At 39.1% G+C, this 25,450-nt stretch overlaps 2 protein-coding genes across 8 annotated transcripts in view; both read right to left on the bottom strand.

The window, feature by feature from the left end:
* Nucleotides 1-1,356: 1,356 nt before the first annotated feature.
* Nucleotides 1,357-10,847, bottom strand: NRAS (NRAS proto-oncogene, GTPase). Of its 2 annotated transcripts, none has more exons than XM_042465024.1 (6): nt 10,775-10,847; nt 8,768-8,894; nt 5,810-5,988; nt 4,486-4,645; nt 3,540-3,663; nt 1,357-2,473 (listed from the first exon to the last, which is right to left on the bottom strand). In XM_042465024.1, the coding sequence occupies exons 2-5, from the start codon at nt 8,876-8,878 to the stop codon at nt 3,544-3,546; spliced, it is 570 nt and encodes a 189-aa protein (XP_042320958.1). In that variant the 5' UTR covers nt 8,879-8,894; nt 10,775-10,847; the 3' UTR covers nt 1,357-2,473; nt 3,540-3,543. The 2 variants fall into 2 exon arrangements, with proteins under 2 accessions (XP_042320958.1, XP_042320959.1); XM_042465025.1 differs by lacking the exon at nt 10,775-10,847 and adding an exon at nt 9,687-9,852.
* A 3,941-nt stretch (nt 10,848-14,788) lies between these two features.
* Nucleotides 14,789-25,450, bottom strand: part of CSDE1 (cold shock domain containing E1) — a 33,137-nt gene continuing 22,475 nt past the window's right edge. For all 6 annotated transcript variants that reach the window (XM_042461961.1, XM_042461962.1, XM_042461965.1 and 3 more), the window contains 7 exons: nt 24,578-24,753; nt 22,779-22,891; nt 21,006-21,125; nt 19,834-20,012; nt 18,432-18,595; nt 17,610-17,742; nt 14,789-16,094 (listed from right to left, as the gene is read on the bottom strand). In XM_042461961.1, coding sequence (XP_042317895.1) covers nt 16,047-16,094; nt 17,610-17,742; nt 18,432-18,595; nt 19,834-20,012; nt 21,006-21,125; nt 22,779-22,891; nt 24,578-24,753 — 933 coding nt within the window. In that variant the 3' untranslated portion in view covers nt 14,789-16,046. The remainder of the gene's footprint in view (nt 16,095-17,609; nt 17,743-18,431; nt 18,596-19,833; nt 20,013-21,005; nt 21,126-22,778; nt 22,892-24,577; nt 24,754-25,450) is intronic.

The following is a 25,450-nucleotide window of genomic DNA, read 5'->3' as shown; positions in this document are numbered from 1 at the left end:
ATAACTTAATGTGTGCTACTCAGATGCATTTTCATTTGCTAACTTGCAGAAAAGACAGCCAAATATGATACTTAATCTCCAGGCTTCTGCGTTCACAACCTTTACACTGCCAATGCCATCAAAGGGAGCTCCTAAAGCTACAGGGGACTTGAAATCACTGAAGTTAACGTGTGTACTACTAAATGTGCCTCCTTTTCTCTGGTAGTGCTTCTTTCACTGGAACAGCTGAATGTCAGGAAGATACAGAACAAACACTGAAATGTATTTGCTATATTTCTCTTTGTCATGCAACTACTGATGAACAAAGGAGTCATGTCAATGCAGCAAATTGAATTTTTGTCAGTGTCTGGAGTGGAACACAAAGAAGCAGTGAACAGCAACACAGAGACACCACTTGATGCTTCAGCTCCTTTTAGTCTATTGCAAAAGAGAGAGATGTAATGCCTAAGATCTAGATCTGATTTTTAACAGTTTAATAAGATGTAAGGCACATTAATAATTCCCCCAATACTGCATCAACATCATCTAATGCTGCTTACACCAAGCACACAACTTTTGTTTGAAATGACACATCGTCTTGTGAGGTAAGAGATACTTTACTAAACAGTAGTCTGCCATCTCTTTTCCTTGGTGGTTACACAGTGGCTTCTCTTTTGCCTTTGCACATGTGCATTAAAATGGCAATGTAAGAGATCGACCAGTAAAGAACTTACAATATTGAATGCCATTTCGACTGCAATCTGGTCTGTGTTTAGTAAGTTTATAAATGCAGTAATTAAAATATCAAGTTTTGGGGGCCAGGGAGAAAGACACACAGAGAGAGACAGAGTGAAAGAGTAGAAGGGAGACAGAGAGGGAAACAGTAATCCACAAATGGAGTTCTCATTTGACCTCACATCATCTCAAGTGATATTTGAGGTTCTTCACACATGCCACTCATAAGATAGTAGTGTACATACATGAGAATCAGGGCCAAACCTTATATATTTCAGATAAACAGTACTCCTCTATTCAATCAATTACTTCCCTGCAATACAGGAAGGAAAACCCACAGGTCATGTTAGTTTAATCACAGAATCGTACTCTAGGGAAACACAGCACAATGAACTATCTAGCTCCAAGTTCCACAGGGTTAGATGTACAAAAGAAATTTACTTCTTCTCACCAAGCAGTATCAAATAGTTTAGACCACTTAACATACTCCATGCTTCTACAGTTCTGTTCTACTCAAGCTGTTTACTTCTAGTGTGACTGAACAGCAGTGACCTGGAGAGGGCTTTTAGAATATATAATGGCAATGTACTGTTCTCCCACATTAGAGTGTTTTTCATAGGTTAAATAAAGAGGCTGTGCCTGACAAAGATGAACAGAGATATTTAATTCAAAACAAAACAAAACAGAAGTGTATAGATAGCTAGGGCAACTCATTCTTCCCTAATAGGCCCTCACAGAGCCATGAATTAAGTTTGGCATTGAAACAGTTGGTACTTGTAGCATCCACAGCTGTTAACTGGCTTTAGTGGGAAGCACCAAAGGCTTCAAGCAGAGTAAAAAATCTAAATGGAATGTATTTAACCCTGGAGCATAGCCAGTCTCCCCACACAGGGTGTTACAGATCAAAGTGCCATTCAGTCAATGGTGAAGAGAAGTCCTTGTGCATTACTCACGAGTGGAGGTATGGGATAGCTCAATTGCAGAGCTCACATTCTGCTTGCAGAAAGTCCCATATCAAATCTCTGGCAAGTCCAGTTAAGAAGGATCATGCAGCAGTACTGGAAAAGAGGAGAACCACTGCCAATCAAGTGCAGAAAGTAGTATGTTAGACAGACCAATGGTCTAAGGCAACTATTCAATATGGGCCTGCTAAGATCCCAAACATTCTTGCAACCTGTCAGGTTAGGACAAAATTTGGCATGCCTTTGGAATTAGGCACAGGATTACCAAGGATCTTTCCCTTTGCAATAAACAAAAAAGCCAAGAGTTCAAGAGGCCATATGCAATAGGTTGATGTGCTATATAGGAACATTTTAAGTACACAGTACAAAAAAGTGTAGCAAGTCCCTTCTTATCTGAAAATGTTGTCTAGGAAGTCAGGCACAGTATTACCACACAGTGCTAAGTAGTGGATTTCCATACACACTGTTTATAATTTGTTCCAGCTTTTCTTCCAGAAAAAAAGAGATGCTTTCATAGCACTTGGCCTCTATGGTTTCACACATAATTAGTTTCCCTGGTTAAACCTACCCGAGAGGGAAAAAAAGAGGAAATCCCATCACATAACAGATGAGATTTTCTTTGCTTGCTCAGCTGAGAAAAGAGGTAGATGTTCAGAGACATTTTCTTTTGGTGCTGATAGAAAAATTTAGTATTGGTCAACAGGCACCAGGATACTGGCCAGGCATCATCATGAAACACAACACAGTAGAATTAAGGTTCAACCTTTAGCTGCACTTTGGATAAGTCTTTCAGGCACCTGAAATAAATAAATATATCCTATTAGTTTTATTTTGCTCCATGCTCCATAATACTAGCACAGTATGGTTGACAATGTCCCACCACAATACAAGAAGAAATGAACACAGAGTAGACATTTCTAGTAAAATGAACCCACTGAATTCAAGTAACTTTTAGGGCAGAGGTGGGCACCTGCAAATGGGGCCTTGGGGCAATCCCTCTGTCCCATGCACATTCCCTTGAACAAGCCCAAATATCTCCATCTTCATCTGCAATCCCTCTTAAAATGTCAGCTGGAAGTGATGTTGCACCACTTCCCTTCATTATTTTGACAGATATACAGAGAAAAATGGATGTATTTGGCGGTAATAAGGAATTCTAAGGTGCTTGTGGGGAGAGGTTATTTTTGCATATTTGGGGGTATTTGGAGGTTCTGGCATAGATTTTTGGGGGGAATGCCTGAAAATAATAAGAGTTTTATAATAAAATTGGGGCAATGGGGTGTGTGTGGAAGGAATTTCAGGAAGGAGAGGGTGGATAAAGGTAGATTACAAGGGCCACATGCACTCTATGGGCCATACTGTGCCCACCTCTGATTTTAAGGTATGCTCAGAATAAAAAAATCACAGATGAGAGTAGTTCTAGAAATCCAACTGGATGCATGATATCTATTATAGCCACAATTAAAAGTACTATATACAGATTGCTGGAGGTGTATTTTAAAAAAATAAAAGAAGCCACAGAAATCTGGGTTCCATTACATTGTCTTCAATGGCCAGCAGCATCTTGAAACACTCTCTGCTTATCATCATAGGGATGCCCAAAGGTTTCTGCCAAGCCCTTTTAAAAATCTGAGCACTGCAGAAGCTTATATAGTGCCTCCTTATCTTTGAAGATAAAACTCTGAAACCTCACATCCCCACAAAGCACTCAGCTGCACTTTTTCTGTCCAGTTTACAGCTGTCAACTCACCAGCCATTTATGCATACTTTACAAGGCATGTACTACAGAAAATTATAAACCTGTTATTGAAAACATGAGCTTTCTTGTCTTTACCAAACATAGGTTAATAAGTCCCAGCTTACCTAATCACATCACAACGCATGACAGCCCCATACAGCCTTGATTCCCATCTTCACTGCTGTTGAGTCTTTTCATCCGATATTGACGGATCTCCCTCACCAGTGTATAAAAGGCATCTTCAACACCCTGAATGGGAAACATGCTCAGGTCATGCTTTCTTGAGTATATATTTCCTGGCAACCTGTCCCTTCTTCAAAAACCTTCTAAAAAAATTCCAAGCCAAATTATCAGTGTTCTTTCCCAAGTCTGGATTCCCCAATTCCACAAGACATAGGATTAGGCATCTCCATCATATACTATGAATGCCAAGGAATCCTGTAGCACTTTCAAGACTGACTGGGAGAAAGAAGTTTGAAGCCTAAGCTTTCTTCTCCTACATCACAGTCTACTTCATCAGATGCATGGAGTGACACACAGACTGTGTTTACAAAAGCTTCTGCAACAAACTGCTTTTTTCCAGTTAATCTCTCAAAGATGCTGCAAGGTTCATTTGTATGCTGATAAGACTAACAAGGCTATATACTATGAAATGCCAGATACTTCTAGATCATTACATTCAAGCTTGAAATGTACTAAGATCTACTAGTACAAGAAAAGAAAATGGAGGAATTTTTACAAAAAAATAATGTTCTGTCTAGTTGTAAAATTCCATGAAGCTCTGAGATAAATAAGTGAAGAATGTTCCTGGACTTATTTCACTTCTTCAAAACCCAGAACCCTGAAAAAAAATCCCACTAGTAAAACAGGTTTGCAAACAGGTCTAGACATCAACCAAAATTCAATCAGTGATCCACAATTATTTTAAATTATAAACTTAAGCAGGGTGGTGTTCCTAGCAGTAACTCCATTACCTTTACCACCCCAGCTAGTATTGGCTTCTTAATCACATTTGTCTGTGTACTATGGTAATACTGGTAAATCTATTGCAGAAGTACAGGAACTTGTTACCTGTCTTGTTTTGGCAGATGTTTCAATGAAGGGAATCCCATAGCTCTTGGCTACTTCATGGGCCTGTTTGGTATCTACTGTTCGTGTTGGCAAGTCACATTTGTTTCCCACTAACACCATTGGTACATCTTCAGAATCTTTCACTCTCTTTATCTGCTCTCTGGAGAAAGAGAAAAGGGGAGAGAACACAATCTCTATGGTTCAGTCTGACAAAGTCTGAACTATCACTGCTCATCAGCAACTGACCCAAGACACAGCTGCTGCCGTGGCTCCTCTGCTCTAGGACAATGGGAAATACTACCCCAAAGCAATGCCATATACTGGAGGGAGTCGTAGGCCCGTTCCGCACGGGCGTAAAGTACGTCCCCAGGACGTACTAGGGTTAGGAAAGGGCGTCCTTTACGGACGCCTCTAACCCTAGTACGTCCTGGGGACGTACAAAATGGCAGCGCCCATTCTACACAGGCGCCACCATTTTGATGTCGTGTACGCCTAGCGTCCGCACGTTGCACGGCGCTAATGACGCCGCGAGTGCACCATTGGCACCTTACTGTGTCATTAGCACGCTGCAAGAAGAAGCGCCATTTTGGGGCTTCTTTTTTGCAGCGCCAAGGAGCCGCGCGGTTTGGTTGCTGGGGCTCCTCGGTGCCGCAAATTACAGTGCCGGCAGACCACCCGAAACGGGCGGTCTGTAACACGCCAAAGTTATCCCAATAATATTACATCAATTATTTTATGTAAACCCCTACCTCACTGATGGGCCAGCATGGTGCAGTAGTTTAAGCATTGGACTACAATTCGTCAAATCCCTGCTCACCCATGGAAACTCATTGTGTGACCTTGGGCAAGTCACATTCTCTCAGGCTCAGAGGAAGTCAAAGGCAAGCCCCTTCTGAACAAATTTTGCCAAGGAAACACCATGATAGGTTCACCTCAAGGGTATCATAAGTCAGAAATGACTTGAAGGCACACAACAACAAACCTCCTTGATAAAAAGGGAACACAAAAATCCAATCAAAATGAGTGTCCCAGTATGAACTTGGACAGTGCTGAAGAAACTGAAAAGCCTATTTATAATCATCTCTGTTCCTTTCTCTCCCTTGCCAGGGCATCTACCATAATTGTTTTTTGTTTCTCCAGTAACTGTAGATTTTGAGAATGTAAGAGCATTTGTCTAATTTATATCTAAATACAGTATATGTTGAATAAGACATTCTAGCAGTTACTAGTAATTGCTTAAATCTTTTCAGAAGCCATGGTAAATGGTTCAGTCCTGGTATTCAACTATGTTCTTACCATCATCTGCTTTCCCCTGTCACCTTACCTGTAAAGATTGATATCTGCAAAGGATTTGCTGTTGTTAATGGCAAACACACAGAGAAAACCTTCGCCAGTTCTCATATATTGGTCCCTCATGGCACTATATTCCTCCTGTCCTGCTGTATCCAGAATGTCTAGCAAACAAGTCTCTCCATCAATCACTACTTGCTTACGATAAGAGTCCTGCAGAAAATTAAGGGCAGATTCAAAACCAGTCCTTCTTACAGTGCAATCAATGTGTTTGTGTCGACAGTGATACAAAATCATCACTTTCTCCTACTTTTAATGTGTTTGCAGTCAACTTTAAAATGATGGATGACTTCCAACAGCTCCGGCAATTCAAATTCCATACTAGGTGTCTGTGATGTACCACATTAAAAAAAAAGATTTAATTCAATATCTCCTGGCCTAAACATGGTACTAGATGCACTTTGTAACAATATATCTATTCACTGTGGTTCTTAAAACACAGCTGGACACATTATATGTCCCAAAATTTTGACAATGGGAGCTTTGTTTACATCCTGCCTTGGATGTAATACATACATTTCTGTGTTTGTAATGCATTCCACAAAAGGGAAAAAGTACATTTAAAGGATGTACCAAAAATACAGTGTAGATTTCTAAAACATATATAAACAAACTTTAGTTAATGATGGCATGCCTCCATTAGAAAAAAATACATACTATATTTCTATAAAAAGTCTACGCAGAACTAACTAGCACACAGCAGACTTCATGATAGATTCATGGAGTTGGGAGGGTTCAGAAGGGGCATCATCCAACCTCCATCATGGAATTGGAGGTAAGAAAAGGAGGATGACCACAGAAATGTGAGAGATCTTTCTATTCCTAGCCTACATGCTTTCCCATAGCTGGTACAAAAAATCTTGTGATCTCACAAACAATGAGAAATATGGAGTCAAGGCATATCTCCCAAGGCCTGGTGTAAATAAAGCTCCCATTGACAAACCTTAGGGCTTACAATGTATCCAGATATGTTTTGTGAACCACAACAAATAGGTATATTGTTGAACACTGCATAGTCTGAAACAGATTTTGAATCATAACAGATCACAACTTCCATTCTGAGTCTTTCAGTTTTCAGCTACATTACAGGAAATTTATGACGAGATTGCAGAAAGCAGATCTCAGATAATGGAGTAGTCTGTCTGACAGTTCTGCAAAGATGTGCTTCTCACTGTTTAAATCAGGAATGGGAAGCACTGTGAAGGAAGGGACTGCATCAAGAATCATACCCTGCCAACACTACCAAAAAAGGGCTACTTTTAATTTTTAAACTGCTGCACAGCAACACCAAAAATCCACATTGTCCCCATGTGCAATCTTCCTATTATCCACCTCTGTTTTCATCCTACATCTTCTGTTCTACCTTTATTTTCTCCCAGGTCTTTGTCAAATAATTCCAAAAACTCAAATATTTTAAACAAGATTATACAGGCTGAGATTGATACAGAACTGCAGAAATGTTAATACTTTTGAAAACGAACATATTTGGTCTTCAGTTTGTACTTTGGAGCTGCAGTTTAAAAAATAACCTGCAAAGCCAAAAATTTCAACAAATATATCTGCCCTCCCTTCCAAATATGAAATCCTCATGTGGATATGTGTGTCCCATTCCATTCACTGAATTCACTATGTACTGTTCATGGCAGTATGATTATTTTTCAGGGAAGTGAAACCCAAATATCAAAATTCAGAGCTTAGTAACAGAAGTCTGGTATTTAAGAATTTTGGTTAACCAAAGGCAGCTTTCCTCTACAGAATCAAGTAGTAAATTTTCCTGGGAGGAGCTGAGAAAATGCTGTATGATCCCTGTGCATTGGCATAAAGAAAAGCTTTACTTTACCACAATGATTTACCCAAATTCAAAGATGTTTCCTCCCACACATGACTATTCAGATATGCAACCTCACCTCACTTAGATCCAAAACACACTACGGAAATAATCCAGTTTGAGACCGCTTTAACTGCCCTGGCTCAATGCTAGGGAATTCTGGGAACTGCAGTTGTGCAAGACATTTAGCCTTCTCTGTCAAAGAGTTCTGTTGCCACAATAAACTACAATTCCCAGGATTCCCTAGCACTGAGCTAGGGCAGTTAAAGGATCTCAAAATGACTTATTTTTGCAGTGTGTTTTGGACCTCTGAGATAAAATTCAGCAAACCTTCATATCTGGTTAATATGTTATTGCTTATTCATTTGGCTTAAATATGAAGTAGATGACTACTTTTCTTCTCCATTTGAAAAACAAACAGATGTTTCTAAAGATCAGACTTTAAGTGTCAGAAAGATCAAATATGAGGCTGCACTCTTTAGATTACCATATATACTCATGTATACGTCTAGAAATTTAGGTCAAAAACTTGACCCCAAAAACATGAGTCGACTTATCCAAGGGTCAATGTAAGTATTGTATCTTAACTTTTATTTAAAAGAAGGAACCATCCTCTGATGAAAAGCAAGAGTATAATATGTGAAACACTGAACCCCTCTATTCTCTCATCCATTCAGTCTTAAGAATAAGCACAAAGAGTTATGTCTGCTGCACTTTTGTAAGTTCTATGACATTGTTTTGCTTTGCTTCATCTTTTAGATCCTTTGCTATATGTCCCTAAATTTTACCCTCGACTTATCCATGAGTCATAGCAAAATCCATAATTTTGGCCCCCAAACCTGCCTTCAACTTATACATGAGGTCGACTTATAGGTACATTTTTTTGGGGGGGAGGGGGAGACTCTGCAAGACATACCTGATGTTTCTCATGATACAACCCCTCTCCCCGAGATTTGACTTTTTTCTGCTAATTTCTTGTTAGACGTTTCTGGGCTTTTACCATTAAACTCTGAAAAAATATACTCCACCTCTTCTCGTATAGCACACACATGCATACATATATCTCATATGATGCTGATGACATAAACTCCAACAAAGGCTCACCTCTATAGTGGGATCATATTCATCAACAAAGTGATTCTGGATAAGCTGAATGGTCAGGGCACTTTTCCCAACACCACCAGCACCCACCACTACTAGCTTGTATTCGGTCATGGCCCTCCTCAGGGACCTGTTGGCAGAATGACAAATTAGCAGAATCAAGAGTTTCAAAATAAACTGCCTTTCAGTGACACACATAAAGCTTCAAATAACACCCAGAGAGGGGGGAAAAAGAACTCCGAAGCCAATTAAAAATAAGAATTGGAAGGATGGAAAACAGCCATGTTAGGGACTGTAAGTCAATTTGAAGAACTTATTTAGGCTGGAAGGCAGAATGTAAAATAAAGCAAGACTAACCTCAGTCAAAGAATTTATGTTTGGTAAACCAAACATAAACCTGGAACCCCCTCAGAATTACTTCTTGAGGTCGTTGCTGGGCCTCCCCAGAGACACACCAACTGCCATGCTCAGATTGGAAACCAACATGCTTAGTATAGAAAGCCTTATAGAGAAGAGAATTTTATGCTACTGGCTTAAAGTTCAGAGGATGGATAACAACAGACTTCCAAAAAAATGTTTGATAGAACTGAATAACAGCATGCCCAACAAGAACTGGGTACATCAGGCCGTGCAATTATCAAATATGGAATTTCATTAGCTGAAAATAATGAACTGCAATTGGAAGCACAGATAAAGTCTATCAAGAACATAATAAGTGAAACATCGATACAAAAAGATTTCCATACTGTTTATCATGTGCCCCCCTATACTATAAACTCAAGAAGTTCTGTATTTTTCCAGACTATTTTGTTAGTTTAACATTTGCAAACTTACGGAAAGCTTTTACCGAATTAAGATTAAATATGATGGATACAGCATATAGAGACGGAAGATACAGAGGTATTCCAGCAAAAGAACGTACTTGTGTATATGGTTGTCAAGAGGTAGAGGACCTTGTTCATTACATGTTATTTTGTCCTCTCTACCAAGAACCAAGAGAAAGGGTCATTACACCTATAATAGAGACCAGTCTCAGTCAAAACCCACAGGATATGATTTTTCATCTTTTACAGGACCTGAATAAATATGAATAAATGAATAAGATGGATCTCTTCCGGTAAGCTATTCCACAGTTTAGGGGCCATGATGGTGAATGCTTTTTGGGAAGTTGATGTTATCCTAGTCTTTGGATAATCCAATAAATCCTTCCTGGATGTTCTGAGAGTGTGGGCGGATTGTGTAGGGAGAGCGTTCCCTCAAGTAACTTGGGCCCAAGCCATGTACGGCTTTAAATGTGATAACCAACACTTTGTATTGCGCCTGGAAGATGATCGGCAGCCAGCCAAGAGATTTTAGTACTGGTGTTATATGGTCTGACCTAGATGTTCCAGTGACCAATCTGGCTGCCGCATTTTGCACCAGTTGAAGCTTCCAAACTTGGTACAAAAGTAGCCCCATGTAGAGCGCATTGCAGAAGCCAAGAATAACCCATTTGCGTGATTCGCAGAGACTACAAAGAAGGACTCTAACTGCCCTGGCTCACTGCTATGGAATTCTGGGAGTTGGAGTTGTGGGCCCAGAGTGGAGCAGAACTCCGCTCTGGGCCCCACAACAAACTCCAACTCCCAGAATTCCATAGCAGTGAGCCAGACAAAGAGTTAAAGTAGGTTATTTCTCCAGTCTGGATGCAGCCCTGGTCAACCTGTGCTATATGGGGATTCTGGGAACTGTAGTTTTGTGAGACATTTAACCTCCTCTGTCAGAGAGAGCTCTGGTGCCACAATAAACTACAGTTCCCAGGATTCCCTAGCAAAGAGGGAGGGCAGTTAAAGCAGTCTCAAGCTGGATTAATTCTGCAGTGTGTTCTGGACCAAGGGTGGGAGCAAAGTGCCTCCTTCCTGGAGGAGTTGTTTCAAAGCACAGTTTTAAAAGCCTCAGAAGACCAAGGGACCCAGCCTCCCTCTCTCCCTCCCTCTCAGCCACTGAACTCTGAGCCTCCTCTGCTCTCACCTCCCTTCCAGGCTCCGCGGTCCCAGAACGCCCTTTTCCCAAGAGCGGCCCTTCCGACTCGCCGTAGCTGACGTCATCACGCGGCGCCGGAAGTGTTGGGAAATGATGGGGCTTCTGTGTCTGGGAGAGAGGCTCTCTGAAAGAAAGAAGTTGGCAGCAAGAGCAGCTGAGGAAGTAGTCTGAAGCCTATGAAGGCTCATGCTGCCAACTTCTTTCATCCCATTAATATTAAACAGTATTATTATTCCTTCCCTACCTCTCTCCCCCATTGGTTTGAGGTCGAGGACAACAGCAATTAACAAGCAGCCTCAGTTAAAAGACATCAGTCAAAACACACCTCAGTTTAAAAGGGCAAATAAGATGCGCCCGGATTAAAACAATCCAAGTCTAAAATCCGTCACAAGGAAGGCAGAGAGGCTGGAAGGTAGAGAAGCAGGCTCCGGCTTCCCTGAAATGTAGGAACCAGTGGGCTCAAAAGGACAAAGTATTAGGAAGAACTTCTTGGCGGTAATAGCCATGGCTTCCTTGGAAAGTGGTGGATCCTTCATAGGAGGTTTTTAAACAAGAGGCTACATTCCCGCCTCTTGGCGTTTCTTTGGCCGTGGATTGGACAGGATGGCCTTTGAAGGAGTTCCCAATCTTTTTCAGAACTGTTACTTTGTGCATTTTGGTCTAATTAAGGTATTATTATTAGACCAATATTAATTGACACATCTTCTACAAGTTGTGCTTATGCTGCTTAAAAACAAAACGTAAAAATAGCTATATGTAAGGACACATCATTTTTCTGCAGCGTACATTACTTTTATTCACGCAAACAAACATGGTATTTCCAGGCTCTGTGTGCGATTCTGAAACTGGACAGAAGAAAACTGGCAGGAGTTTGAAACGTAAGGCTCTGGATGCCGTGGGCCAACAGCAACAAATAAATGGGTTCTAGAACAGTGGGTTCTCTTGTCATGAGAAGACATGACTTACTAGAAGACACATTAGTGCTTGGTAAGGTAGAAGGCAGTAGGCAAAGAGGAAGACCACCTTACAGGATAGATAGATGCAATCCAGCAAATCAAGACTCTTAAGAACGGAGCAAGGCTGCTGTTGGGGGGGCTTTCAGATATCTTGATTTTGAGCAGAATGATGTGAATAACCTCACTCATGCATTCCATGTTTTATTCAACTATGGAACAGCATCTCTGCAAATTCAGCTGCTCACATGTGCCAGCCAGCCCTCAAATAAATATGAGACTCAATGTATGTGAATGTATTTGAAATGTATTCAAATCACACAGAGTTTTATCCCAGGCCTATTCACATCAATTATTCACAATGTGAATCTTTTTTAAAATTCTCAGCAAAAAATCTGGTATTAATTATTCTGGGTTAAGTGGCTTTTTGGCAACACACCTGCCAACTTAATCGGGTACATTTGGCATGCGTCTGAACTACTGAGAGTCAACCTGGATTATTTTCACCAGCTGAATAGCCCCTTGGAGGTCTCTCATTCATAGGATCACCTTAAGTTGATGTTGACTTGACGGTATTTAATAACATACAGTAAGTGATACTCAAATTGGTGGTCTTGGAATACTGCCACTCATGTTTCCAGGTAGCCAATGGGTACAAATAAGACACGAGTCTCTGGCACTTTAGGGGGGGAAATGGGCAGTCCTCCAGATCAGATAGCCTGAGAAAAACTGCCTTGGAGCAAACCAAACCAAACCAGGACTTCTACTAAAGTCAAAATAACCAAACTGCTGCCAAGTAGAGTGGGCCCTTATGCGGGGGACCCGTTCCGGACCGCGTTGCACAAGAGAAATCCAGCGTATGCTGGATCCCCATTAGAAATAATGGGGCTTGTGCCTGCGGTGCACATGCCCCATCACATGTTCCAGGGTGTGTGAGGGCTTTTTTCAGTGTGGCTTTCAGCATATGCCATATAAGGCACACCCACATATGACACGGCCACACTGTACTTTGGACACATCATGAGATAACATGAGCAAGTAGAAAAGGTGGCAGCACTGGGAAAACAAGACTGTATTACAGACAAGATTCAATAAAAGAAGCCATGGCCCTACGTTTGCATGGCCTGAGCAAGGTTGTTAATGTGTGGGGCTTGTGGGATGTCTCTTTCATAGAGTTGATGCAAGTGAAAGTTGACAGCAAATAACCCACTACTGAAATGTGTAAGGGAAATCTGTATTTATTGATGTTTTTTAAATGGATAGTGGAGCACATTCAATCTGAGATTCTTCAGCACAAGTTCCCCAAATTGCTCTTGCTTCTTTGTTGTCAGATGTGAATGCTTTACCCCATACAGTCTAAGGAGAACGTATCTGTTGAGTGCAGAACACTTAAAGTGTCAAAAAGGGTACATTTTACTTCCATTCCTCTTGCTTTTCATTTAAACCTCAGTGGCTTAATGCCACTAGAACAGTATCAAAGTGACATCTGGGAGTGCTAAGGGAAGGAGGATCCAGAGCAAGTGACTATTTGATTGTATTCCTCAAGCAGAACTCCAGTGAGAACTAGTCTGAGGCTGCATCTTCACTGTAGAAATAATCCAATTTGAGACTAACTGCCATGGCTCAATGCTATGCAATTCTGGGAATTGTAGATTGTTATGGCACCAGAGTTCTCTGACAGACAGCTAAGCAGCTCACAAAACTACAAATCCCAGAATTCCATCACATTGAGCCATGGCAGTTAAAGTGGTGTTGAACTGGATTATTTCTGCAGTGCTAATGCAGCCAGAGTCCAACCTAAATGGTTAAAGTATTATATTTAACAAATTCCAAAGCTCTACTTGGGATTTATTCTTCTTCGACATGATAGATTAGCTATCTCTACTTCCCTTACATGTTTACCTTTCCAGAAAACAAAGCAGTGGGAAGTATTAATATACTTGATTATACCATAGCCCATACATTCACTGCCATTTTTAAACTACCTAATGGGACTGCTAAATGGATGGGAGACTGCCAACGGATACCAGTTGCTGCAGGCTACATTTCAGAGGAAGGAACTGGCAAAGCCATCTCTTGGATATTCTTTGCCTAAGAAAACCCTATGAAATTCATGGGGTCACCATAAATTGACAGATGACTTGAATTTCGAAGATTACTTCAAGAACTGTCAATTAACAGTTCAAGCAGTTAATCAAGCCCCCAAACAACTTCAGCAGCTCTCAATAACCCTATCAAATTTTAGTCAAGAGCCAGTGTTGTGTAGTGGTTTGACCACTGCACAACTTTGGAGACCATGGTTTGAATCCCATGCCCAGCCATGGAAACCCACTGGGTGACTTTAAGCAAATCACACTTTCTCAGACTCAGATAATAGTAATAGTAATCTGCCCCCACAGAAGAAATCTTGCCAGGAAAACCATATGGTAGAGTTGCTTTAGGGTCACCTTAAGTCATAAATTACTTGAAGGCACATGACAAAAAAAATTAAATGTTTGACTTGTGTGGAAAAGCAGCAATGATCGTCCCTGTGTATTTTATGTACATTTTGCAATACTGTTTAAATATGTATACAGTATCTGTAATTTTTTCCTAGAAAGACAAAAAAGCCATGCCTATTTACTTTGATGGTAGAAGGTTCCCTGCAGATATCACATGTTCCTTAGCATCCCACATCAACATTTTGGAATACCGAGTTCATATGAGCCTTCTGTTATAGAGCTTAAGAATCCATTGGGTGGGAGATGAATTCTGACCTTTGAGGGCTGTCCGGTGTAACGTGCATTTGCCTTCAGGTCATTTCTGACTTGTGGTATCCTAAGGCATCCTTATTTTGGGGTTTTATCAGCAAGATTTGCTCAGAAGGGGGTTATTATTGTTATCCTCTAAGGCTGGGACAGTGTGACTTACCTAGTTCCACCCAATGGCTTCCACTGGTGAGGGGACTTGAACCCTAACCTCCTGGAAAAACTGGGAAAGTCTATTCAGTGCTAGATGACATATGTTTTTGGACTAAGAACTGTTTAATGAAGGAGTTACAAGATTGAGGCACTTTTTCAAAATCAGTAAAACTTTATTCTATTTCCATTCTTCGCCATTAACAGAAAAATTGGAGAAAGCAATGTTTGTTTTACAAAGATAATGCATCTCCCAGAGAAGAAAAACCCTAAATTGAGAATAGAGGTAACATGGGGAAAAAAAACACAGTACTGTCCTCTATTCAAAGAAAATAACTCCTGATCTTTTTGGTTAAAGTAATACTTAGACCAATCATTCAGTTTGCTTGCTTGATAAAGTGTGGCTGAGGGAGGGGAGGGGGGAGAAGGGGCCTGGAGGGAGAAAAAAAAAGCACACAGACATCAACTATTTCACCTTGATGAAAGTCTCAATACAGCTATGGAAAGCCTAAGTATTCTTTTACAGTACACTGGGTGCTGGCTGCAAAAAGAAAAAAATGTATTCACTTCAGGCACAACTTTTTAAATTTTTTAATCAGTAAAATAAACTGGGTTTAGAAGCTGCAGTGTTCTAAGCAGCAGCAAATTTGTGCATTGTTTTACATATCTTTAAGTTATCACACTGATGGCACACCTTATCCTCATGAAATTCTGCACTGTGCATGCTAATTGCAGATAATTACAAAATCTATAAGTCTACTCTGGAAGATAGCTTCAATGAAATCTAGGAGATAAACTTTGCTTGCTATATGGATTTGAGTTTAAATGAGACATAAAAAAAAACATTTTAACATTTGGCCATCAACTTAAGGAGCTGGTTTGAGTGCTCATACAGGATTCTACATAAAGAGTATATCCATCCTTATATGGTCCTCAAAATTGGAGGAGAATGAACAGGAAGTGAACCTCCCCCATCTTGGGGAGGGTAAAGCAACTGAGAGCTAAGGCATAGTTAACACCTTGGCAGAAGTGAATTAAGGAAAATATATGTATATTATATATATATAATTTTTTCAGTGCAGAATTTCATAAGGTCTACCAGAGTAGAACTGTCTATAATGTTCACTTAAAGAGGCAAAATAGACTTGCAGTTACCAGTTGCGTTAAATGCACCATTCAAAAAGCTTCTAAAACGTGATACTATAAGGCGCCACCTTACGTTCTCCAGGATGCAACTGTGCATATTTTAAAACTGTTTCATAAATTTATTTTTAAACATAACATGAGGAAGGTGTTAAAATGGGTGTAATAGCTCCTTAGAATTTGGAAGGGAGATGAATACAGGAATATTCAGTACCCTTCACCAGACCCCACCACTTGCTCCTATGCAGTTATTCGCTTTGAGACCAGTTAGTCAATCACACCCGCTTGACGAATCTTTCTCTCTGCACCAAATCCCTGTAATAAAAAACAATTTAATGAGTTTAAATTGGAACAAGACATTGTAAAATAAAGATGAAAAGAGAAGTGTCTTGTCACTGAGTTGATGTTAATTCATGTTCTTGCCCTCCACTGTCAATTATCTGTCTATATCTAATGCTGTCACATGCACCCTTGATGTTATTTTGCATTACCATCTCACCAACTATTCTGCTTTATAAACTTGCCTCATGTGCATCTTTTCACCCATGTTTAAATATGCTGGTAATGCTCCTTTGGCTCAGGCTTAATAGCAAAGACCAGCTATTTACTTCTTTCCTATTTTCTTCCAAATACATAGGCACTCCTTTTACACATCCTTATTTCTCTATTCTTAGCCCTCTACAAAAAAGTGTGCAAGTTTGATACATTATTGATACCCTTGTTAAAAATCACAATCTTTTTGCTGACATATTTAAACTGTCCTCTGGTGGTAGCTTTGATTGGTTTTGCACCTTTTAGTCTCAGAGCAGCTGAATCACAGATTAAAATATTCTACACTGTTCTTCTTATTTGTAGATCTTTTGCTGTATATTATTTTCTGTTTATCACAGCTGGAGGATAAGTCATTAATAATTGCCCCTTGCATAGCCTTGTTAAATTGCCTCAGTATCAGTGTTTCCTCCTATAGGCATGTGGAGTCCAACTGCTGATTTCCTCAAAAACCACAAGAAACTTTTCATTGAACACAAACAAGCCCTGAAAACATGCACAGCACTTTGTTTCTCCACAGTGAACAGCTAGTGGAGAAATTATAAATGCACAAACATTGCTACAAAAACATGAGAAAACACTGTAATGCAATAATTAGGCATCAAAACTGCCTGAATCCTCTGTAAAAAAAAGGTGAATAAAGGATGAAAATTGTAGAGAATAATATAAACTGGGTTGCAACCTTCAACAGAACAATGACTCCAGTTGGTGCTTCCCAGACATCTTCCTTTTCCCTATACGTACAAGAATCCCCACCCACAGCATTCAGTAGTTTTAAACTCATCCTTCAATCATTCCTTGAAGCACTTCCCATCTCCCTATCCCAAGGATTTCAACTACATACATTAACCTTCATTCTCAATTGTCATCAAGTACAGGTAACTGTATCTGCTTGCATTTGCATCTTCCTAGTTTTATCTCCCTACCCTCTGTTGTCTTTCCCACTGCTTATTTTACATTTTCATTTCAGGGGTGAATGCATGTAGGCACTCTATAGACTGCCATATCACTAACCAATACTAGTAAAATCTTCCATTGTATTCCCTTTTATCTTTACACCTTGGGCGTATCCTTATCCAGTTCACTTTGACAGCCAGATATGAATGCCCTTGGGAAAAACTGAGTTTCTATTGTATTTTGATGTCCTTCCTCCACCTCTTGTTGAAATCAGCTGGCTAAAATTTACTAGTGTGTAACAGTGATCAACGTGACTTCTTTCTTGCCCAGAAGCTAAGCTCTTCATGTTATGGCCACACATCAGGCAAATCTCTTATAACATACCTTTGAATTATCCGGTCCCCTTGGCTGACGAAGAACAGTTAGACGAGGAGCACTGGCATCATCCAAATTAATGCTCTTTAAACGATTAACAAGTCTATCAGGACGTGGAGCAGCTACAGCCTTAGCACCTTCACTGTTAATAGAGACCAATTAATTAACTGAGAGGCTTAGGACAAGTATTTAAGAGAAAAAGACCCAACTTAATGGCTTTTAAAATATTTTTCTTATGTATTCCAAAAATAACTGTGAAAATTTATTTCTATCAGGGACTCCTACGGTGACAAAGACAATTTTAAGACTGATTTTATGACAATATTCCAAATGAAAATAGAAGTGGTGAAGCAAATTGTTTTTTTTTTTTTTAAAAAAACCTGTTATACGGATAGTAACAGAAAATGCAGAAACTACTAAACCCATGCAGATCCCATATATGAAAGAGAAAGATATTTATTAATAAAACCCCATAATGTTTTGGCTCATAAACATTTTAAGGCCCTTTTCAGGGAATAGGCATATTTAATTTAGTAATTCGCCATAGGCAGACTTTCTGACATTCTATACCAACAATATTACAGATAAATTTATCTCTGATATTACAATATTCCTGAAATAGATAAGCTTACAGAAGATCATCACAATCAGAAGTGCTCAAATTTATTTCCAATATACTTTCAATCATCTGATAAACAGGGGTCTTTAATCATGTTCCAGTGTTAAGGCAGCTGAAGGACACCTGAAATTTTCTTACGAAGATATCTGATCTGGATTGCTTAGTTTCCCACTATTAAAGAAGAACATGACCAAGCAGTATCAGTTCCTTACCTAACACGCCACACATTACAGGCACTGCATTTCCCTGTGCGTTGATTGAGGATGACTGAAAATTCTACTTCATCACCAGCCTGCAGTTCCACACCATCCTGAACTTCTTTCACATGAAAAAAGAGCTTTTTGCTGTCACCTACTTCATAGTTTATGAAACCATACTGAAAGAGAAATGGTAGTTATTACTGGTCAGCACAAAATTCAGAGTACTCACACTGTCCCAGACACTAGAACTCACAAGTTTATATAGCTCATGTTTTCAAAAACATCCTAGCCCTGGCTCAACCTAAGTATTTTTGAGCAGCCTTTCCCATCAATGACATCAGTGAGTATTAAACACTCCAAATCTTTTTTTTTTTACATCCAAGTGAAAACCACAATTGCAAACAGAAAGCCTGTGAAATCCTGGCATGAAACAGACAGGCGCCACCTTTGGGCCGATTTGGGGATGTGGCATGGTGAGCAGATAACACATGCCCCAGGATCTGTCAGAAGCGGACCCCAGGCCAGCTAATGTGTCCCAAACCCAGCCGCAAAAGCAATATGGAAAAACCACTCCTTGCCAGTGGTCCATTCTGGATTGAGGCAGCAGCTAGCCTTGGGGCCACAGTGTTTGGTTGCCGTGGTCCAGCACAACTCAGAGGCTGCTCATCTGCTTGGACCCACAATTAGGCTTCCATTTGTGCAAGAGAAGTTTGACATTCTAGAACAGGAGTCTTCCTGTTAAGACAACAATTTTCCTTTAATGGAAGTATTCAACAGTCCCAAGGTCAAACATAAAAGGTAACAATACTAAGAAACCAGTGAGTGATCACTTTTAATCTTACTGGACACAGTACTGCAGACCCTAGAATTAATGTTCTTAACAAAAATTATGTCTTCTATGCACATTATAATAATTCTCAATAACAATGTTTGTGGCACAGGGCTGGAAAACGTTTGGGCTCAGATATTTTTGCCAGCAGCTCTTGTAATTCCTTGGGCATTTCTAAGATCCCCCAGATCTATGGTAGAATATACATTTTAATTTTAGAAAATGCACTTCTATGTAGCCTGTACAATTCCTTAAGAAGATAATTATGTTTATGTTTTTCAAAATTCAGAATGTTCTCCCCTATATCTAGATAGCCTTAACTACACCTGGCACTTAATTGTTTCTTAAAAATAGGTTGATGGAACAATTATCCTAACATCACCACTAGCTGATCTCTGCCAACCAGAATATATTTGCACATTTTGGAGACGTGCTTGCTTTTACAGTTTTATTTAACTAGTTGGAATTACACCAGATCTAGCTTTCAGGGATCAAGTTTCAATTAAACCAGATGAATATTAAATGAATGATTCAATTTTTATATACAATGAAGACATGACTGCAAGTAAAAACACATTTGCTGACCTGATCTTTCACACATTCCACAGTAGCTCTACGGAAAGATGTAATGTTACAAGCCATTGTTTGAGCATTCTGACCAAGGACACAAAGCTGGAACTTCACAGTCTCTCCTTTTTGCAGACAGTCTCCTTTGTTTGCCATACCAACAATTCCAAAAGGATAGACCTCACCTTTCATTTCTCCTAGAGAAGCAAACACAAAGCAAAGTGAACCAATGTAACAGTTTCTGCACTAATTCAACTATGTTTTATTGATTGATTTTCAACAAACTACTAGGCAAGTGTAATTTCAACCAACATCCCTACATAAAGAGGCACCTTGCAAGCTAGTACTTCTGACAGTGGGGACTGGCAATTACTTATTTCCCATGTGCCAAGAGACTGATATCATATTTCTAAGTTCATTGGCTACTGCTGTTTATTTATTTCCTGGAACAGCATCAGAGATTGCCACTTTGAATCTACCTGATACCACTGGAAAGCTCAACTGGAAAAACTGTCAGAGAAAGAGGGATTTAGCAGAAATATGGTAGCTAAATCTAATAATAGGTTAAATAGATGAGGATGAAGTAGGCAAGCTCTACAAGAAAAAAATAGAAATAAGGAAAAATCAGATAGACTCATAAGAAGCAAGAAGATGAAAGTCAGGAGAGGTAAAACTGTAATAATCAGAGGTTGATAAGAAGGAAGTCAGTGTGAGTGATGTATGAAGGTTAAATAATGTGATTGAAGGTTGGAGTAAGTGAGAAGAAGGTGAAGAGAATGTAAGAAATGAAGAGGAGAAGTGAAGTAGAAAGTTAGAGGAGAAGAGAGTACTGTAAAGTAAATAGAACAGATTTAGGAAAGGAGAATGAAACCAAGAGAAAGAAAAAGGTATTAAAGGAAAGTAAAGAATGATCGAGGGAACACTGTAGATAGAAAGGAGGGAAAATGATGTTGGTAAAGATGATTCTCGAATAACAATTACTGCATATAAATACACTTGGTGGGCTAGCTGCACTTCCTCTTAAGTTCTGTTATTTCTTCTTCTTTTGTAAGATATTTGTGTTGTTTTGTACTTTTTTTTAACTAATAAATTTATTTTGAAAAAAGAGAGATATTGCCACTTTGAACAGCACTGCTGTAAACCAAACAACTACACAGTTAAGTGAAACAATTAAGAAACACACAACTCACCATCTTCCATTACTTCAATCATTCCCTGGTATTCAGTCTGGGTTGGATCTACACTCCTGAGAGGGCGAATTACTTTACCCGTGTAAACAGTTGGATCAGCTTCATCCGTGATGCCATTCACTACAAAACAAAAAATTACAAATTTTCATGAAGTATGTTTCTGTGATCACGAGCAAAGACAACAGAAAGAATCCCTTAAGAAAAAATGAGAACATGTCTTCTGAGGAGTGAGGCTGTGGTACCTGTTCTTGCACCTCATAATTGCTGATTAAGGGGGAGACCTTAGAATCGACTAGGTAGCTCCAAATCTGCAACATAGTTGCACTTTATATTTTAAACTTTCTTATGAAAATTCTGTTTTTAAACTGCTAACCCTTATTTATTTATTTAGAGTATTTATACCCTGCTCTTCAGCCAAAAGGCTATCGGAGTGGCTTACATTATTTAAAATTAGACATATGACAAAGCCTTCAACAGTTTAGAAATATCAATTTATCTACAAAGATCTACATTATTGGCTTTTCTTCCTAAACACCTTTTTTCAGCCAAAAGATCACATAGTAAAATAGATGATCTAATTATGCATGTAGAAATTAATGATGGAAGGATTCTCTTTATTCTAAGGTGGTAATTCTTGAGATCTGAATCCTGATATCTGCATCTGTGCATGAAATGAACCACATGGCACAACCTATTTCCAACTTGTTACAAACACTGAGTGGTACAATTCTGCTGTTCGTTTCAATTCAATAATAAATTTATAAATAAATTGTAAATAAAAACATTTATTATCAATATCTCCATCTCATAAATAGCATTATCATCTCTTACACTGCCACTTTGTCTAGGGATTGTCAAATCTATAAAGATCATGTCTTCAAGCATTCAGGAAGATAGTTTTTTGTGGATTTTTCAGGCTGTGTGGCCATGTTCTAGAAAAGTTTCTTCCTGATGTTTCGCCAGCATCTGTGGCTAGCATCTTCATTCAGGAAGAACAATTCTCTAAAAGGAGGAGGAAGATATTGTGTATCTTACAGTGAAAGTAGGGCTTCAACCAAGTCTTATGAAGAACAATTTAGGGAGTACTGTATGTTATCCTTGGCAAAAACCAAGAAGTGACATGATAGATATATCTTTAAATATCTGAATGGACATCATGTAGAAGGAGGAACAACTTTTTTTCTGCTGCTGTAGACTAGAACACAAACCAATGGATTTAAATTACAAGAAAAGATATACCAACTGTTAGACAATGAAAAAGACTGCCTTAGATAATGGACTATCTTTCTTTGGAAGTCTTTAAAGAGAGGCTGAGGGGCATTTTCAGGAGTGCTCTAACTGCATATTCCTGCATAGCATGGGGGTGCACGAGATGGTCCTTGCCCTTGTGACCTCTTCCAACGCTAGAGTATTATGAAACATGTACATACCTTTTGCTGCCAAGCTTATTTATCCATATTTTCTGCTCTTAGCTCTGTGTGACATATAAATGGTCACCAAATGGAGGAAACACACCCCCTTGGAACTTTTAACACCTAGATTTTCATGACATGCATCTTTCATAGTTTTAAACGTAAATACACCTTCATAAGGATTTGAGCACTATAAAGAAAAAACAGTCTCACCCCAAAAATGACAATTGGCACAAAGTGACCCTCCATGATTATCAGTTTTGCTAGTATATTATGTAACTCAAATCTCACATGGTCACTATCAACTACACCCACTCTGGGCATCCAAGTCTGGTTGAAATAAAGCTTAAGAAAGCCTCACCTGCATGTGTCTTGTTCACCTTCTCTGCACTGACTTTGTTTCCTTTGCCTTTTGATAAGCTGTATTCAACCATGTCTCCAAGCTCCAAGCTATCAATGTCACCGCAGAATTCACTGCAAACAGTTACAGAAAAACACTGAGAATGAATAAATGGGACCCAGCAACTAATTTGAATAATGAAAACATCTTAATTTTAACAAAAACACATTTCAATACAAATGCAAGAATGATCCTGACAATGCCCATTTCCTTTTCAAGCATTTACATTAGGACTGAGTACAAAATATTGCCATTTAATAAACAGAGAAGCCTTTTTAGATAGAACATTCATATTATACTCTGTTCAATAAATTCACAAAAACAGTTCTTCTAGAACCACTTTTCTCAAATTACTGGTCACATGACAAACAGCCTTAGCAACCCTTTTAGTCAAGACTAGCTCATAAGGTAGGCATCAGCTGCACATATATGAAAGTGATGTGTTTTCTCAGATAGATTCACAACATTCAACTGCTTCTGAAGTCTAGAAATGTTGAAAACTACTGAAGCATGATTTAGGTACAATGGCTTAACAAAACTGCTGTCCCACTGAAAACAATCATGCATTTTTTCATCTGATTCAGAGAATTTAACACTACCTACATATCTGTTGCTTGTTAGTTGTACACACCTGAGCAATAATTTAGTGTCTGATTGATGGGCCCAATCAGAGAGACTATAGGCCTGAATCTACAGGACCTAAGCAGAGCGGTGGAGGATAGGGGGACTTAGAGATGCCTCAACCATAGGGTCTCCATGAATCAGGGCCAAGTCGAGGGCAGTTAACAACAACTAAAGTACTAGAACAGTGACAAAGTACCAAAGTTAACTTTTACAAGAATTATCTTTACCTCAGAAATCAAATCTATTCAGGTTTAAAGCTCTACAACATACAGCTCTAGTAGCAATCAATCTAATAAGAATTTCTGCTGTACAGAAAACTATGTTCCATTTTCTAAGACAGTCAATGTATCGTCAGGTGGGAAGCTCAAGACTTTATTCTATCTTTCAGATGCTCCAACAAAGCCCTATCTTATCTCTTCCACAGCAGGAAGCAGAAAGATCCTCATTTCCCTCTGCATGCACAGAGATTGTTATTGCATCTTGGAATGTGGACACTAGTCCATCACTAGCATTAGAAAGGGGAAATAGATTCAGAAATGTCTTGCCCAAAAACCATATAATGAAGATAACCAAAGCAGCAAATGCTGCATACAATCCCAAGCCAGTTTTGGGAGTAGTCACACCCCACAAGATGTCCAATATAGTTAAGTATCCACTATTACTGTGTGTTCACCCCATCCTTGTGTTACACTAGGAGCCCTTTCACAATGTATAACAAAGCACTAGGATTCTATTTTGACTGCATGGCTTCATCCCCTCTAATCATGTGGTTTGTACCTTAGATGTTTCTGAGATTTCTTAAATATGTCTACCTAAACTGCAAATTTCAGAATTTCATATGATAGAATCATGACAGTTAAAGTGGAATCACAATACTATCATTGTGTAGTGTGAAAGAGCCCTTAGTGAGGGAGAAAATACCTCATCTGACTCAGAATCCCCTTCCCTTGAGTTTATGTTTTCCTCAGGAGTTGGATCAGTATGGATTTCCCTTCAATGCACAGAAGATTTTCAAACCACTGCCAAGCAGCCACCAGGAACATCCTAAAACACTGCTGTGTTAACCATACAGAAGGTGTTCCAAGCCAGCCTTTACATTTCTAGTACAATGTGTAGACTTTAAGGCAGACACTTGCCTGTAATGGAAGAAGATCTCCTTATCGTGATTGGCTGTTTCAATAAATCCAAAGTTATCTTTTAGAGTTGCCACATATCCCAAAAGCCTTTTTGAAGTGTAGTTTCTACCAAGCATTCTGACAGATGTAGCTGTCTGCAACCCAGTTCTTTTAACTTCACAGACTGTAAACTCAACCTGCATGAAAAGCATACATATTAGTTCTAAAAGTTGAGTGCTTTCTAGAAACCTTAAGAGAAAACATGTTTTTTAAAAAATTATATTTGTAATTTTTATATTTTATATTTTTATGATTTTAATTGTAGTTTTAAAGTTATGTTTATATATGTTCGCTGCCTTAGGTCCCATTTTGAGAGAAAGGCGGGATATAAACAAACAAACAAACAAACATATGCAACTCTGGAACTACCAATATTATTATTATTATTATTATTACGTTACCTGCCTCACTGTTCATAGGTGACGATAACCTATGACAGATTTCTTTTGAATGTCCCCCCTTCATATAAGTACCCAGTTCTCCAAAAGGTCAAAAGCCTCTTACTGTACCATTAGTAAGTTAGCAGGTAGCAGCTAATGGAGGCTAAATGTCTTGCCTTTCTTGTCTCTAACCAAACAACACTGACTCCTTCTACCACCAAAATCTAGCAGTAGACAAATTTCAATATAAGGACACAGCATTTTGACCAAGGTTCATAGACAACAATTCCAATGATTTAAAAAGTCTTCATGTAAGTACTATTCTTAATTCACGTGGTTGTTGAGCACATACATATACATGGTGAAAGATTACAAATCACGGTACAGACAGTGGTGAATGAGAAGCTATGAAGGCCTGATTATACTAAATAGAAATATTCCTGTAAACTACAAA

Source organism: Sceloporus undulatus, chromosome 4 (genome assembly GCF_019175285.1).
Source record: "Sceloporus undulatus isolate JIND9_A2432 ecotype Alabama chromosome 4, SceUnd_v1.1, whole genome shotgun sequence".
In the NCBI taxonomy this organism is placed as follows: Eukaryota; Metazoa; Chordata; class Lepidosauria; order Squamata; family Phrynosomatidae; genus Sceloporus; species Sceloporus undulatus.
Note: the sequence above shows the minus strand (reverse complement) of the source record. Positions and strands in the feature narration are given on the sequence as shown.

Coding starts and splice junctions, on each gene's coding strand:
- NRAS (XM_042465024.1), bottom strand. CDS start 8,878: ATGACCGAATACAAGCTAGTAGTGGTGGGTGCTGGTGGTGTTGGGAAA. Junction 5,989..8,767: donor AATATGATCCCACTATAGAG/GTGAGCCTTTGT, acceptor AATTTTCTGCAG/GACTCTTATCGTAAGCAAGT. Junction 4,646..5,809: donor GCAGATATCAATCTTTACAG/GTAAGGTGACAG, acceptor CTCTTTCTCCAG/AGAGCAGATAAAGAGAGTGA.